This window comes from Drosophila novamexicana, unplaced genomic scaffold (genome assembly GCF_003285875.2).
Source record: "Drosophila novamexicana strain 15010-1031.04,08,12 unplaced genomic scaffold, DnovRS2.1 tig00001151-arrow-arrow-pilon, whole genome shotgun sequence".
NCBI classification, from domain to species: domain Eukaryota; kingdom Metazoa; phylum Arthropoda; class Insecta; order Diptera; family Drosophilidae; genus Drosophila; species Drosophila novamexicana.
The window spans coordinates 1,598,538-1,616,107 of record NW_020824842.1 but is presented as its reverse complement, the minus strand read 5'-3'; the positions used below and the strand labels follow the sequence as shown (position 1 = coordinate 1,616,107).

Here is a 17,570-nt window from a genome sequence, read left to right as displayed (position 1 = left end):
ACATATGCCCCTTTTAGACATTTTTATTGATCACAGGGTATAAAAATCATAAAAAAGATTTGTCCAAAAACTTCGATATGAGCTCTCTAATTAGATCGCCATAGTAGGATAGTGGGAATCCGTACAAATACAAAAAGGTGTAGATTTCCAAAATCAGACGTTGGTTTAATCCAAAAAAATCATATAAAATGTTTTGATTTTCGACCTGTCTTCGATTTTCACAAAAACCGTGATGTAACCCCTTGCTTTTTGGTCGATTCTGATTTCAAAATCGCTTATTATTTGGCCGAGATATTCAAAAATGTCATCAAAAAATGTTGACTTCACAAACAAATCGTTTTTTTCGGTCAACAACTTTTTGAACCCATCAAATTGCATTTTTTTTTGAATGCCAATTGATAGTAGAGATCCGTGCGAATTCTAAACAGGCACAAATACTGATATATAGTCATATTGTTATAGTGCCCTACTGTTATACTATTATAATATATTACTGTTATACTATCATGCTGTTATACTGGTATACCTGGCAGCTGTTATACTGATATACGATAATTATTTTTTTACTGTTATACTCATACGCACACACCCAATTCTTGCATTACAGGCTACGGCGGCATTTCGCCCCGCACCCAGTGGGGCCGCGTAGCCGCCCTCGTCTACGCCCTGTTCGGCATACCCATCGTGCTGCTGTACCTGTCCGCGATGGGCGAGGCATTGTCCGCCGGCATGCGCTGCCTGTTTCGGCGTCAACGTGCCAAGGGCAGCGTTGCCAGCGGCAGCGGCCCCACAGCCGGGCCGAGCGGCAGTCGCAAATCGGACAAGGCCAAGGGCCAGCAATACGGTCATTCGGCGGCCAAGCTCCACCAATACGGCCTCCCACCCTCGGTATATCAGCAGCAGCAACAACAGCAGCAACAACAGCAGCAACAGCAACAGCAGCAGCAGCAGGGCAGAAAGTCAGCTTCAGATGGCAGCGTACGCGGCTCCCCCAGTGTGCCCATCTCGATCTGTGTGTGTGTCCTTGTCTGCTATGTGACCAGCGGTGCGATACTGTTCCATAAGCTGCAGAACTGGAGCGTGCTGGAGTCCCTATACTTCTGCTTCACCTCGCTGGGCACCATCGGCTTTGGGGAGCTGGCACCCAGCGGCACCTTGACCCTGTACACGGCCTCGGCCTATATATTGGTGGGCATGGCCGTGGTGGCCATGTGCTTCAGCCTGATCCAGACGGAGATTGTTATGTGGCTGCGTCGTTTCAGCGTTCAGGATCATGTCACGCCCAAGGCCGAGGAGCTGGCTCTCGTCTCGGTGGCTGTAACGCCCAAGCCCTCCTGACAACGACCCAGCGCAGAACTAATGGGCGCTGGAGCTGCCACGGCTGGCGGCCAGGCTGCCAACAATCTGGGCCAGCATCAGACCATGTTCTTTGGACCGGCGCACACACTGACCCAGTATAGCTCACTGCCACGTCGCAGTCACATGCATGGACTCGGAGGTATAGGCGCTGGCAATGGTGGAGCCGGGGCCGGGGGCGGAATGGGCGCCTCATCATCGGCCTTTCAACGCAACACGCCCATAAGACGCTCCACAGGCATACCGGAGCACCACATGGAGTACTTTGTGCCGCGCAGCATTAGCGAATTTAATCTGTCCGGCGTTGGCGACTTGGCGCTGCCTCCGCCGCGCCGCTTCTCGCCGAACAACATGACCGGCATGGGCCTGCCCATGGGCGTTGGCGTTAACATGGGCCTCAACATGGGCATGGGCATGGGCATGGGCATGGGCATGCCGCACGGCCTACAGCTGGGACCGCCGCAGACGCTGCTCTGTGCCGCTGCCGCAGGCGGCGCCACGACATCAGCAGCACCCCCACCGCCGCCGCCCGCCCAGCTGCAGATAATGACATTGAAGCCGCGCAGCGAAAAAATGGTCACTTTCGAGGATGAGTCGAAGTCTGCCGCCGCTGCCGCTGCCGCTGCCACACACTGTCCGCACGGTGTGCCAACCACGCCGCGCAAATCGAGCGGCGGCGCCACCACAGCGGACATGTTCATGTGACCAACCAGCTGACCAGCGGCCGGCGCAGATGACGCCGAGCTGAACGCAGCGCTGCGACTGCGCGACAGCATCGAGAACGAGCTCTGCCCCAAGCAGGCGCCAGGCGAGGTAATCCGCGTCTAAGCCTGCCTGCCCGCCCACACAGTTGAGTTTTGGTCGACTAACTGGCTCACACTCACACTGTAAGTATATGCACACCAATTGGCAGCCACTGCGTGCTAATTAGCTGAGCAGGTGGGCTACGACAACAGCACGCTTTGAGGGTGTTATGCAAATGATGTAAGTTAAGCAAATATTTATAAAATATGCGTGTAAACAGCAAACACTAAAAGTAAAAATAAAATACCATAAATAAAATATTGAGTGTGCTCTAGTCGGCAGTGACCGACTAGATTGATACCCTGTACCCGAGATGTTGTGACAAAAGCTCGAATTTCCTTTCATGCACACATATACCAAAATATAGTTACACAACACAAACACACATACACACACACATAGAGCTGCTTCTTCCCTCTGTAACACAATAGATTATAGTAAAATGCGTTCTTGGATAACTCAGCTGTTCATAGTCCGATCTTTATGAAATTTTCAGGGCATAAATATGGCAGGCATGCACGCTTACATACCAATAACCGAAGGTACTTATCTAAAAATAGAAATATTCGAAATCTGTAACAATAAACGAAACACCAAATCAAATAATTTTCGATATATGCTTAGAAAACTGAGCTGAATATCGATATTTATCGATTTCGTGAAAACGGGGCGAATTATGCATGCAAATTTCCAGTCTCTAGCTCCAATATTGTATGTGTTTGAGGCGGTTCTTGAAGCTAATCACGAATAGATATACTTGATGGGCTCGAGGAAGCGTGCTTCTGCCTGATGCATGCATTATACCCATTTTAATCCATATTCAAAGGGTGCAGGGTATAATATATATATATATATATATATATATATAGAGAACAACTAAAAATAAAATTTAATTCCTGTTGTAGATACACTTATGTAGAAGATAACTATAGCAAAAAACAAGAGAAAAACAAAAAAACCTGTATTAAAATCTGAATAGCGAAAGCAAAAACAAAAACAAAAATCAAATTAAAATCCAAAATGCAAAATGCATAAATAAGTCAGACAAAAAAACAAAAAAAAAAAAGTTAGTGAAAACTGAAATTAATTAATGTGTGCAACATACCACTTAAACGATGAATAATAAATAAATGCACAATCCGAAAATGCGCAGGCAATGGGATTGTGCAAGGAAGGGCGGGTGGTGGGAAAATGACAAATTGTATGCAATCCGCGAAAAGGACAAAGTTTAGTTAAGCGATTTGTTAGTTAGTTAGTTTGTTTTGTTTTGTTTAGTTTAGTTTAACTAGCTGTTGTCAATTTTGCTGTTGTTGTCTTTCTTGCGTTTTGTTCAATCCACGCATATAATTGCGGCTTGGGCGCTTTTGTTGCAGCATAACAGTATAACAGTATGACAGTTTAACTGTTGTACACACATTGCCATTGATTTGAACGCGGCATTTTTTGGCAAAACTAATTACATATTGTGAAAGCAGTGTATAACAGTTTGGGAAACTGTTAGAAAAGTTTCGACTGTATAACAGTTTCGATTAGTTAAGCATATTGCAGTCGGAAGTCGAGCGGACCATCTGACAAACTGACAGCATGTTGGACATTCCACAAATCCAATATACTTCTTTTACCCTTGTATAACAGTTTTTGTACCACTTTGGGGGCGGGGACGAGCGTTAAACAGTAGCACGGTTTTTAATATTAATGTGAATAATTGCACGAACTGGCAAGCGGTTAAAAGTTATTGGCATTTTGTTGTTCTTGTTCAACATGTTCTCGAATTAAGCAAACGAATGCAGCTAATTCCGAACTAAGCCCATTACGAATTGGGCAAAAACAGCAAAAGTGCCATCAATTACCTTTCGACATGCGTATAAAATTAGTTAAAATGCTCTGAATAACATTTTATTTGAGCCTTCCATACACGCTCACAAATGTGAAAGCGGCTATATCGGGCTACTCTGTATCTCTCTCTCTCTCTATATATATATATATATATCTTGCACAGTGTTAGAGCTTGATCCAAAAATGATGCCATTTGGGAAAAAACAATATATTGTGGCCCAGTTCAAGCATTTGTTGGGTCGTGTGGACGAGTACAACGCAGTTAGGTGCATCCGTCTGCAATATGCTTACCTGACTTTTTTCTGTGCTTGACAGTTTCGGGTTTTCTTGTTGTTGTTGTTGCTTAATTTTCATCTATTTTTCATTGGCGTTATTGTTGTATTAATGCTGCACAGCAATTAGGTTTAAATGCTTTTTAAATGCATTTTGATTGTACGCAATTGAACGGCTTCAACTGTCAGCTGTATCTTTGACGGAGGAGAGGGAGAGGCACCACTGACAACCGAGTGGGACACTTGATTTTTGTATTTTAATTGAAAATAAATTACATTTTTAGTAGTCAAGCGCAGTTCATTTGTGTGCGTGTCTGTGTGTCCACGTGGGTGTGTTCATTTTTTGCCATATTCAATTTGTGGCTTTGAATTAAAATAATCGAATAGATGCAGAAAGGGTTACGAGATGAAACATACCAAAACAAATACCAAAAACCAAAAAACAAAAAACGACGCTTTAAATTTATGGGTTGTGGCACAAATGAACAACAAATGAAAACATGAAAAAATTAAAGAATATATATAGAAAAAAAGGTATTATAGAGTGCCAAAAAAAAGAGATTTAACTAAAAAAAAAAAAAAAAAAAATGAAAAGAAAAACGCATGGTTGCATTTATTTTGTAATATTGCAATTGTGTCATACTGTCATACTCACTTACAAACCTAATAACGAAACAAAGCAAACCAAATATTTAGCATAAGTTCATGTAATTACAATTAAGCCCCACTTCAAACACACACTCTTTAATACTATATCAACAAGTGCAAAAAAACAAAAAAAATTACCAAAAAAAATACAAAGTTAAATAAATAATAATAATAATACAAAGAAATAAAGTAATGTAAACCTCTAATCTAGTGAAAACAAAAAGTAAAATCAAACTAATTAATTGAGATACGAATTGTTTTTTTTTTTTTCGTGTCGATTTCTAGCTTCGTAAGTTGAACTCTAGCCGTTAGGTCAGCCGGAGAGCAGCAGCAGCAGCAGCAGCAGCGGCAACAAAATATAGTATATGTACTTAATTTTAGTCAACCCATACGAGTAAATGTTAATTAACACACCAACACACCAACACACACACACACATACACATCTATATAATAACAGACTATATAATACGGATCGCGATATGCTCGACATATACGCATCGATATGTATTTATATTTGAATATGAATGTATGTCAGTTTTTTTTTTTTTCTGTGTGTATTACAACAATAAAAACTAATTGAATGTAAAACCAAATGCAAAGCAACAAAAATATCGCAGTTCGCATAGATATATATATATATATATAGCATTAATACATATATATGTATAGGGGAATATATATATATATATATATAGCATTAATACATATATATGTATAGGGGGATATATATATATATATATATATATATATATATATATACATACATATACTATATACATATATATACAAATAAATACATCATGAAAATTTAGTCAAACATCTGAAATTGAAATTGTGTTTCATTTCCAATTGGCTTGCTTGTGGCTTTTGGAATCAATTAGATATATGTGCACATTTACGCTTTAATTTTGATGGATTTTCGATTTTCAGCCCAAATAAATTAAATTGAATAACGTTTAAGCGGGATTTCATTAATAGAGTAGTAACTGAAAGCGAAGCTATCTGGCTATCTCAGTACCAAATGAAACAAATGTATTTGTGAATACAAAGTACGCGATGATTTCAAATGAGACTTGAAACTTCTTTAACTTCTAAAAGGAAATGAAAGAGAGCGCAAGACTTGAATTGTGTAAGGACTAAAGCTTATCAAAAGTCAGCCAAGATCAAGTAAGCAGAAATTCGAGATCATTCGATCAGTGCTCAGAAATAAATGGAACAAATACATTTGAAAATACTAAGCACTCGATGCTGTGTCAATGCGTCTGTCTAGACATAGAAGCTTCTGCAAACATCTGAAAGTAAAGGCACGAGATTTGAATTGTGGAATGAATAAAGCTGCTTTATTCTCATTTGTCTGGAATACCGATACGCTTTACTCACAAAAGTCTGGCAAGTGTTTTAAGCTTAACAAATATCCTTCGCAAGCTGCAATCATTTGTTGCACTCATTTGTCAGTTGATCTGTCGCATGAGGCAAGTAGTTGCTTGGCACTGAATGCATTTGCCATGAATCGAATGCTGATAAGCAAATTACCATCTCGGCCCTTTAGAGACACATTTAATACGCATGGACGGCTATCAATATAAATTTGATTATTTTATAATTCAATGCATAAAACAGTCTGCTCATGATATATTCGTATCAATCAGCATAAAACCAATTGCCGCTTTAATTGCCAATCGCAAATGAAGGCATAAAAATATATAAAGATATAAATAAATATATATATTAATCTGAAAGCATAAAAATTAACCCTCTACGTTCTGTTTACATATATATTAATATATATATATATATATATATATATATATATATATATATATATATATATATATATATGTCTCACTTGCCCTTTGCATTTTTATCTTATCATTTATTTGTGAATAATTTATAACAAACAATTTACATTTAATTTATTAAAAGTATTTTTGCAGCGTTTTTTACATTACACATATTATTGTGTTTTTACTGTTTTTTGTTATATATATATTTTTATATTTTCATTGGCAATTTTATGACATTTTTCAGCAGACGCTTTTTTTCGTTTTTGGCAGGTTGCTAGAGGTCTAGGAGAAAAGTGTGTGTGTGTGTGTGGAGGGGTTGGGCGCTGCGGTAGGGGTAGAGAAGAGCAATTTAATTTACTTCTGATAAATATGCTCGCTCTGGTATGTGTGTGTGTGTATGTGTGTGTGCGTGAGCTCGTGCCAACCCGTGTTTTGTGAAGGCAAAAACCAATACGAATTTTTTACGTCAAATGATATCAGGTGAATGGCTGACAGGGCATTAGCCAAACAAATGTGGCAAAATTCTCGCGGGTCTATTTGTAGCTGCAGCTAATGAAATAAATATTTTCAAATGTATTTCAATATATTATGCTCAATATATTTGCCAACGTGCAGCTGTCCGCCTGCACTTCGATTAAGCCGCATCTATGCAATCCCACGATAACCTGGCCACAATCCTCTGCAACAGCATATTGATGAAATAATCCGAATCAAATTCTTATGGTTTCAAATGTAATTACAGCGCTCTAAATGCCACGACCCTTTTGTGCTTACATTGTAATTATTATTGATATAAGTCTAACAAATGATATCAACAAATTTCGATACTGACAATTGCTGCGGCAGTTAAGCCAGCGACTTCCCGCTTGTTAGTCCGACGCTCGCTTTTGCATAGCTTTGTCATATAGCTGCCCTATTGCTCGCGCTTCCCAATCAAACTGTGACCACTCTTGTGCCCAAAACCCCATCTAAGTGCTTAGTTTCGACCCAAAAGAAACCATCAGCAAAAACGTCAGCTTCGTAGCTCTTAGGGGTCTGTGCGCTGGTCACCAACCACCTAGTGAGTCGGGCCAAGCAGTCGGGATGGGAGAGCGTTTGGCTTTTAGCAAAGCGTTTAATTCAATTTGGGGGGCGTGTGCAGTGCAGTGAAAGTGATATTTGATATGACATAAGTTGCCCTTGGAGCCCGTTTATTACAAGCAGAGTGGAACACAGAGACATGCACACAGCCCGGAACCGGATATGCGTCAATTAGTCAGCCACACGACGAAGCTGACAAACAGAAGAAACAGACAGAGTTCAATCAGTTGTATTAAGGGAGCAACACTGACTTTGTAGGGTATACAAGCGTCTCAGACTTGGGTCAAACAAGAATCGATTAACAGCAGGTGAATATATATAGTCTCTGAAGTCGTCACGTTTCGAACTGTTTGGCTGTTGAAGTTGATAGAGAATATAAATGCTACCTGTTAGGGTCCGAGAAGCCTCCCTGTATATATACATATACTCTATGGCATGGGTACAGAGTATATGAAAGCCAGCTCATTCTTCAGAACGCGCCGCGCTTAGATCTGTTTGACTGATGAGATTGACAGAGAATATATACATGCATACTGGATAGGTTCCGAGAAGTCTCCTGCTGCCTGTTACACACTTTTGCACAAAACCATTATTCGACTTTCTACCTCATTTTCAATTGTTAAAGAGCATACAAAAGCCAGCACTTTCTTCCAATGCTGACTTACTTCCATTCAAGAGCTTTGCCCCGTGGACCAGGACTTTGCGATACCAAAACCCCGCGTGGAGTCCAACTTTATGAACATTATTTTCGTTTGTTTCGGGAAAAGGGGGCAGTGAATAAAAAAGCAGAAGCGTGGAAAAAAAGATGAAAACTCATCGAGGCAATAAACTTGCTTAAATGCTCTTTGTTCGAGTCATTAAAATCGCATTTGGAGCTCAGTTAACTGACTTGCCTCATAATGATGATGATGATGTTGCAACTACATACGGGCATGCTGTCGTCGTTGCCGTCGCTGCCGCTGCCGCAGCCGACGTCGCCGTCGCCGTCGCAGTCGCCGTTGACATTAACGTTGAATGTTATTCGTTGTCAACACACTTGACATATAATTTGATTACGCATACGCATTTTATTAACTCATTTTTAGCGTGCGAGCGTATAACGACAGCCCTATCCCCGCCCCACGCCCCACGCCCTATGCTCCACGCCCGATGCCCTACGCCCGCCCATCCTGCCACCACCCCCCGCGGCGTCATGCCGCTCATTACGGCTGGCTTGATGATGGGTATATGATATACTCTCGCTTCAGCTCCCACTCGCACTCCCTATCCCGCTCCCGCTCGCGTTTCCGTTTGAGGCTGAGGTTGAGCACTTCACATTAACGGTTACGGTTCCGTTCAGCGTGTGTGTGGGCGTATGGATGGTTGCTTGGTTGGTTGGTTGTGCGCGGCTTTTGAGCAGCTTGCTACCCCGCGCCCTTTAGCCCGCAGCACTGATTCTGATTCTCCTGACCTAGCCAACAAGAGGAGCCGCAGAGACAGGGGCCACACAATTCGCAGGCTTGAGGCAGCCGGCAACTAATTTCTTTTTACAACTGTGTGGCAGTTCTTAAGCTTTATAGGAAAATGGTAAACACACACACGCACACACTCACACACGCTCACACGCTCACACACATGCGTGTGCGTACACAGCCGCACAGCTGGCACGCCGCATAGTCAAGCCCGGCCAGAGTCAAGTCAAACCAATATTCCAAAGAGACTCGACAGCACACGCACAGCAACAATAGAGTGTGTTTGCTAAGCACAACCATTACTGACACACACACACACACACACACACACACACACACACACACACACACACACACACACACAAGCACGCACAGCAGCCACTGTTACGGCCGGGCACAAAACTTATGCCTTGCCGCTGCAGCCATTGAAAAGTCGTTAGTCAAACGTCAGATAACAACAAAAACAACTAACAGCAAAAACAAACAACAACAACATCAACAGAAACGACCCTTTATATGGTTCTCAGTCTGGGCTCCCAATCTGGCTCTAAACTTTCTTGAGCCTGAACCCGTTGTCCCTTGTTTTTTTCCCTATGATGCCAGACAAGTGCTCCAAAAATTATTGATGGTCAAAACTAAAAACATAATGGAAAAAGAGGAAGATTACCTAGAGGCCGCATATATGAACAAATATAAAATAAAATTGGTATTAAACAAATTCTATAAAACTCAAGTTGTATAAATAAGAAATAAGCTCTGCAGATTTATCTACTAATGTATTGAAAGGGAGAAGAGCTGAATGTCTGGACATTCTTTTCTTGTAATTAACTATAGTATTATATATTTTGTCATATGAATGTATGATGGCAATACGAAATATGATAAGAAATGCTGTGATATATGTCACGCCCAAACTATAAGGAGCATAGCAAAGACTTTCTGTTATAATACTTAAACGAAATCAACAAATTTGATCAATTCATCGATAAATGTTATACCCTGTAACACCCATTGAAAATGGCAAAGTGGACATATAAAATTGGAATGCTAATCAATGTCTCAGGCAGAGGGAAACACTGTCGACATTTGATATGCCTTCGGCATATGGTATGTATGCTTGATCAGCAGCACTCGCTTGTTAAATCTAGAGCCAGTTCTCGCTAGTTCTAAGAGCTAGAACTTGAACGATAACTCTAACTCTCTTACAAACTTGACATGTGAGTTTCCCCTAAGCATGCACAATTCAGAAATAGTTCAATCTTTGGAGACCTGCACCCTTCGCAGCTTGGCGCTGAATTTTGGCTAATTCATATGCGCTCTCAGCTTATCGATCAGTGTGTAATAAACATATTTATCGAATATGATGAATATACCATTCATTATATTTGAATATGAATAAGACTGCTTTCGTTTAAGACTTCGACGACTTTAGCGATAGAAGTAAAGTTGCGTTTGCGAACTGAACTTCAACTCATTCTTTTTGGGCACATGTAAATTTATCGATGGTCGACTAACTACAACAAGCTATCGGACGATATGGCAACGCTGCTGCAAGACTGGAAGCTGGTTTTCCAGCTGGATGTGACCATTAGGGAGAACGTGTTAAGGTCTGCGAGCAATCTCTGTGGGTACAGCCGCTGCCCAAATCCGAAATCGGAATGCTATTAGCCCAGGCTAATGCTGCCACCTAGCCCCCATTTCCCCGTCGCCCCCGTTCGCCACCGCCCGCCACTCGAACTGAGCCAAACAAATGGGTTGTTAAGCGCTGCAACCAAATTAAAAGTCCTTGCTGCCCCAAGAGACGCCGAACCACCCTTCGCCCACGCGGCCCCTTTCGATGTGCAAAACTGTCGCTAGTTCTGTTTCCGTTTCCGTTGCCGCACGCGAAGGCCAAAGCAAAGTGCAGCCATTTTGCGTGAGCCCATAAATCTATTAAGACAATTTGGCAGTGAAAAAGGCGCAAAGTTTGCGAGTTTCGGCCAACTGTTTTTGGTAACGCAAACCGCACAGATTTTAAAATGCGCCAAACGGCAAACAGTGGCAAAAATTGCTGAGCCAAGGCACAACACAGTAACACACACACACACACACACACGCAGACATGAGAGGCTGGCAAGCAAAACTCAACTTTTTTAGCCTTGCTTTTTTTTAAGTACTGTCAAGGGTATCGCTATCTATCTATGCACGCATATACCATTATTCACAGAAAGAAAATTGACAGTCTAAGGATAAGCTTGCTCGTACTTCATGCCTTATTGACAACCTCTTAAAGTTTTTAACGCGAATCAAGCAAAAAGTTCTTGACTCAAGCATAATTTGTGCTTAATTTCATATTTAAGCAAGTATACAAACATTTTTGAAAAAGTTAAATATATAAGAGTTTCTTGACTTGACCTAAGTTGAAATTGGCTTAAAATTAATTTGTCGCACTTAAACTGATATTTATCTTTTCATTTCTTCTTTCTCATTCAATATTTGCGACGACAAGCTTGATTTGAGTTTGTTTTTATTTCGTAGTCATACTTAAAATAAGAATTTTAAGCTGAAGTCAAGCAAACCCGGTCTTGGTAAGTGCTGAAAGAACGGGTTCCCTTGATTCAAGTATGAACATTTTTATACCCGCTGTGCACACACCCTACTCAAGCCTTAAGTGTGTGTGTGTGTGTGTGTGTGTGATTATATGACAAGGTGCTGGATGCACATGTATCCGCAGCTACAAACTCGCGCTGGCAAAGACATCGACTGATGGCAAACACGCAACATACGCTCAGCGTCGCGCTCCTTCCCTTTCTCTCTCTCTCTCTCTATCTCTCTCTCTCTCTCTCTCTCTCTCTCAATCCGCTGCGCCCTTTTTGGGGCATTTCTTAGACATAGCCATCCTCTTGGCGCCGCTCTAGCCGCCGCCCCATTGGCTGCGCCCGCCGCACGTTAGTGTCAACTTGTGCGGCTGCAAGATACTGTCACATTCACGTTACTTGCCACAGAGCTCGTGGCACGACCCGTGCCGCATTCTGTAATAATCTATCAAAAATTGTGCGCAAACAAAATGTGATTTGGCTCAGGCAGAGAATATACCCAAGTGGTTCCAAGTGCTGCCGCTGCGTGGGTTGCCACATTCGCTGCTCTGCATAAATTTTCTTTCGCTTTTCGCATCTGACAATTGCATGGGAAATATTAGCAATGCCGCAGCGCAGTTTGTTTGCCATGGGCGGCGTTAGACAGGGGGCCTGGAAGTGTGTTAGGGGGGGAGCGGGAATCAGGTTAGCAGGAAACAACAGGAATGCAACTAGTTGACTTCGTTATGTATGCAGATGGCAAGCGAGGGAGGCGAATCGCATAGACTGAGAATAACCACACAATAATAAACTCCACATGTGTGTTAACAGTTGGATTTAGTTATGAACTGGTTCACTGATTCAGTTCATTGACCATAAGCGAAACAGTTTTGTTTCGGACTTAGTTGTGAACTCTTGTTTATAAATCCTTTTCTCTTATTAAGGAACTAAGAACATTTCAACACAAATATTTGGTTTGTTATTACTCATCACGGAACTAGTTCTGATTAATAAGCCATTCAACCATTGAGCAGCTGCGGAACCAGTTCATTAAGCGCATGAACAACTCTTTTAATTCACCTAACAGCTTGAAAGGTTTTCGATTCCGTTCTCAATTTCCGATCAGACCTTGATTCGCTTACATTGCTAACCCGGTTATAAATTAGTAAATTTTTCGTTTCATGTTCGATATAAAAATCTTTTTCTGAATAACTTTTTAAATCGTTTTTGTTTCAAAGTTTTCTCTTTTGCTCTGTTGACGTGTGTGCAGCTGCATTTGTTCTCTACCTTCTCTTTCTCTCTCTCTCTCTCTCTCTTTGCCTTTCTCTCTCACTTGCACCTCTTCAATCTGTCACTCAATCCCCCCAGTGTCAACTATACGACAGAATTTCTTGTGCGCCACTTTTTACAAAAGCGACAAAGTTGAAACTCAGCCAGAACTTTGCCTCGCCAAACACAAAACACTCACGCCAGTTCCAGCTCCAGTTCCAGTTGCAGTTGCTGTTGCAGTTGCAGTTCCGTTTGCCTCCTCCCTGGGCAATGACTTGCTCTAGTCTAGTTTTGCCTATCTTGTCGGTTTATGCCTTTGCTTCAGCTCATATTCAGTGGGCGTGGCAGCTGGAAACTGTCCTTGGCTTGGCAACTTTGCTTACACACAACTTGAATCGAATCGACGCGACTTTGCTTTTACTTTTGGCGCTCAGCAGACAAACAAACAAACAGTCGTACAACCTAACAGCAACACCATCAGCAACAACAACAACAACATGACGAGAAAGTGCAAACAACAACCCGATGAATTGCAACTGCTCCCAGCAATTGGCAAAGGCAAAAGGAACTAAAACAAAAAAATAGCATCAATAGAAGACATGAAAGGAATGCGAAATCGAACAGTGATCGACAGCACAAACACCCAGTATGCCTGCAATGAATACCCTGTAATTATAGAATAAAGATACAGAACAGGCCTTCGGCTAAGACAAAACTTCAGCTATGCACAAGCGTGGAATTTGAATCATGGCTCTCATTTTATTATTACTTTGAGCAATATGATTGTTATGAATAATAAGTATTTGTTAAAAACTTAAGGTCATACACTTTTAAAGGAAGTTCTCAAGAGGTCTGCAAGTTGTTAGCAAATTCTGTTGAAGTTAAAATCTTGCATATACCTTTTAATTTCTTTCTATTCCTCTAATGTAACTTCTGTCTGGATTGAGTTTTGTGCAATGTCGTCATGTCGATATATGATACCCTGTTCCAGTTATTGGTAACAGTTACATATCTCTATTCGTGGTAGTATACCCTGTGGAGAATCCCTCTGAAAGGACATAACAAAACGTTGGCAAATCGTTGCAAAGAGTGAAATTTTTCTCGAATTACTCACACAAGACGCACGAATGATGGGATAAAAGGAAATTGCAATTTGTGGCGTAGTTGCATAGACATTCGGTTCGAGCTTCAAAGTTGGCCGCCGAATCCGGCGAACGTCTCCCCATTCACCTCTTGCCCATTACAGCTGGCCCGTACAGCTACTGCCGCTGCACTTGAAGGCCACAACCTGCTGGCCAAATCCTATAGAAATTGCATTTGCGGCTGCAATTTGAATTGCAATTGCAACACATTGAGACACGCCCCCCTCCTGCAGCTCCTGCAGCCCCTATTGCCAACGGCGCCTGGCCTGCACCCTGAGCGCCCGCCATTTGCGATTTGGTATTCTTTCTAAAAAAGTTTTCTCATCGTCGTTGACTCGACTCTTACTGACTACTTTTTTTTCTGTTTGCAATTCGCTTGGCATTTCGATTTATACCCATGGCTGGGAGAGAAGAGAATAGAACAGGGCAGAGCAGAGCACAGAGAAAGATGAGCAGAGAGACGCGAGCTGAGGTTCTGGCTAGCCAGAAGAGAACTGCAGCTCGTTTATCAAAGCCAACGCTTTGAATTTCTGAAATGTCCTTTCCGGCGATTCGAGAACTCGGACAGAAACTCAGAGACGCCAACTGCAACAGGGAGTGTGATGCGGCTGGGCAGGACGGGACGTGACGGGACCGGGCGGGGCGGGGCGTTGCGGGGTTTCGGTTTCGGTTACGGTTTCGGGTGACCGGAAATGTATTGCAGCAAATTACGTTGGCGTTGTCGCTGGCGTTTTTTCCGATCTACGCGAACAAGACAAATAGATTAGGCTAGTCCACTGACAGCAATTGCAGCTTCTGCCGCCGCTGCTCATCCCATGGGGGAGGGAAGGTGGAGCTGGCTGGGGTGTTACAACAGGATATTTAATAATGACGCGCCAGCTGCAATTAGTTGAGCGCAGGGTGGGGCGGGCGAGAAACTGAAACTGTTGCTGCCCTTGCGGTTTTTTGCTTCCGACATTTTTTGTATACTCTGCAAAAGCACTGAAAGTGCATAATAAGGGGTATACTGATTTTGTGCAAGGCTATGCTACAGGCAGAGGGGCACATCTTCAAGCTCCCTTGGAGACACACACCCGCATGTGCGTTGATCTGGCCATGCCCACCAGTCCGTCCGCCTGTGGAACTCAGGGGCAATCTCTAAAGCACTAAAGACTTTAAACATATTTGCAGTCGATAAAAATCGATCACAATTCCCACTTTTACGATCAGATACTGTAACGTTAGCATATTCAGAATATTTCTCGAATAACCATTCGATCGGTTACTTTTCCAACTTCTCAAATTGCTGAAAACGAATTTCTAAAATAACGGCCTTGGCCTTTGGCATTCGCACACAATTACTCGCTATTTTTAGGGCCTGAAGCCTTGGAGGATCGAGCAATAAACGCCGAAGGAATACATTTTACATTATGTGAAGTTACAGGAATAAATATATATTTTTATATATTACATTAAACGAAGTTCGATTGTTGCTGACGGCAGCTCAGCGCTGATTGCAGGGTATGCCCTGGTCGGGCACACTCTCTACTGATACACTTTTGCATTGCTTGCTTTATTTGCGATTGCAGTGCGAAACGTCAAACGCATGAGAAATTCGAGAGCGCACAAAAAATAAACACACAACAACGGCAACAGTTACAGCAAATCTAGCAGCAACGATAGCGACTGCAACAATAACAACCGCAACAACAATAACAACAACGGCCAGAATAACAACAACAATGTCAGACACACGTTTTAAATAATTAAACGCCGTTTCAGAAAAAAAAATGCGAACAAAAAAGACGAGGGCATAAAAATAATGGCAATTTCTCAGTGCCTTTTCCGCTGCTGCTCTCGTAATACACTGTCTCAGGGTAACTCAATTGCTTCGTTCAGCTTGTCACGCGTTCTGCTGTGCGAGAATTCCACGAAAACACTCTCTAACTTATCCATGGCTCTTTGTGGGCATCTGCTTTCATCCATTTTGCCAGACAAATCTTAGTTTATAAGGGACTTTAAGCGCATTGGACACTAACCTGGATGGAGTCTTGTTATTTAATCTCCCAGTGAAGCGTTTGCTCTCTGGCTATCTCTTTTGGTTGTCTCTTTCGTATTTTCGCTCTCTTTTGCAATCGTTCTTGCAATTCCCTTTTGTACGTTGTCCTTAAATGTTTCAACTGGCTGAAGTGCTTTGCTGATAGGAAGATGGTCCTGAAAAAGAATTTTTCGATTTTTCTATGTGATATCCGTAATAAAAAAAAAAGTTCCGTTTCTAAGATAGGGTATATATATTTCGTAGTGACTTGCATGAATATGTGACTTTATATTTTATATTGACTAACTGATAAAGTGGCTTGCAGCCTGATCTATGAGCCTTCTGCTGCCCAGTACTAGGACCGCTAAAGGGAGAAAGCAAGTGAGCGAGAGTGAGTGAGAGAGATGGAGAAAGTAAATATAGAACCTGGGCACATATGTGACCGCTGCACATTTATGGATATTAATTATTATGCAACACTCCAAGCTGATGGGCATAATTGCCAATCGCATGTGCTGCAACTAGGGGTAACGCGACACTGAAAGCAATGGCAACAAATGTCAAAACAATTACGTTAAAAATGGCACAAATAGCGGGTGCTGGGCACGGCAAAGCCGCTGACACTTAGGGTAGATATGAATATTTAAAAAATAAAACTTTGAACTATGTATATCTAAAATGCTAGGGATCCGGTGCAAGAAAAGTGTATGGGCCATTATTTCAATAAATTTCAAAGATATTTCGTGAAATTAACTTTATTATCAGGGCTACAAACCTATTTAGATTATATGATTTTCTGGTATACCCAGCCCCAAAAATATTATAGAGGACAAATGAACCCAGGCTCACAAAAGAAATTGGCATGAATCGAACCAGCATCTATTATGAAATGAGTTTGGGCCCTCATTAATACCCGAATAGAAGAAGCGAAGAGCATTTCGTAAATATTTCAGTGTATCTGAAAGCTAAGCGATAGTCGTGTCACGCGTGAGTCGGGTCAATTCCAATCATCGAGCATTTGTTTCACTTTCGTATTCGCTGCTTTTTTTGAAAGCTAAGCGATAGTCGTGTCACGCGTGACATGCACCTGTCTAAGAGGTGTCGAAATGTTGCCGCCTTGAAGTTGATTCAATTAAATCAAATTTCCGATCAATTTTGCGCTCAGCTGTTGACTCCCATTTGAGCCGCGAATGGGATACATAAATAAATACATTTTGCGGCGTTCGGAAAAACCGCCGAACGCCAAGAACTGAATTTTCTTAACTCATTATGAAAATGTCGGCCACCTGCTGGTTCGAACTGCGCACCTCAGCCGCAATACAACACTCAAATTCACACTCACACTCACACCCA

General features: G+C 42.0%; 1 protein-coding gene across 1 annotated transcript; it reads left to right on the top strand.

The window, feature by feature from the left end:
• Positions 1-607: 607 nt before the first annotated feature.
• On the top strand, positions 608-2,184 carry LOC115766369 (the record flags this gene model as incomplete). Its single annotated transcript, XM_030710268.1, is given in 1 exon segment — positions 608-2,184. A coding segment is annotated over 1 exon segment (1,454 nt), but the record flags the coding sequence as incomplete, so codon positions are not given.
• Between the last annotated feature and the right edge of the window lie 15,386 nt (positions 2,185-17,570).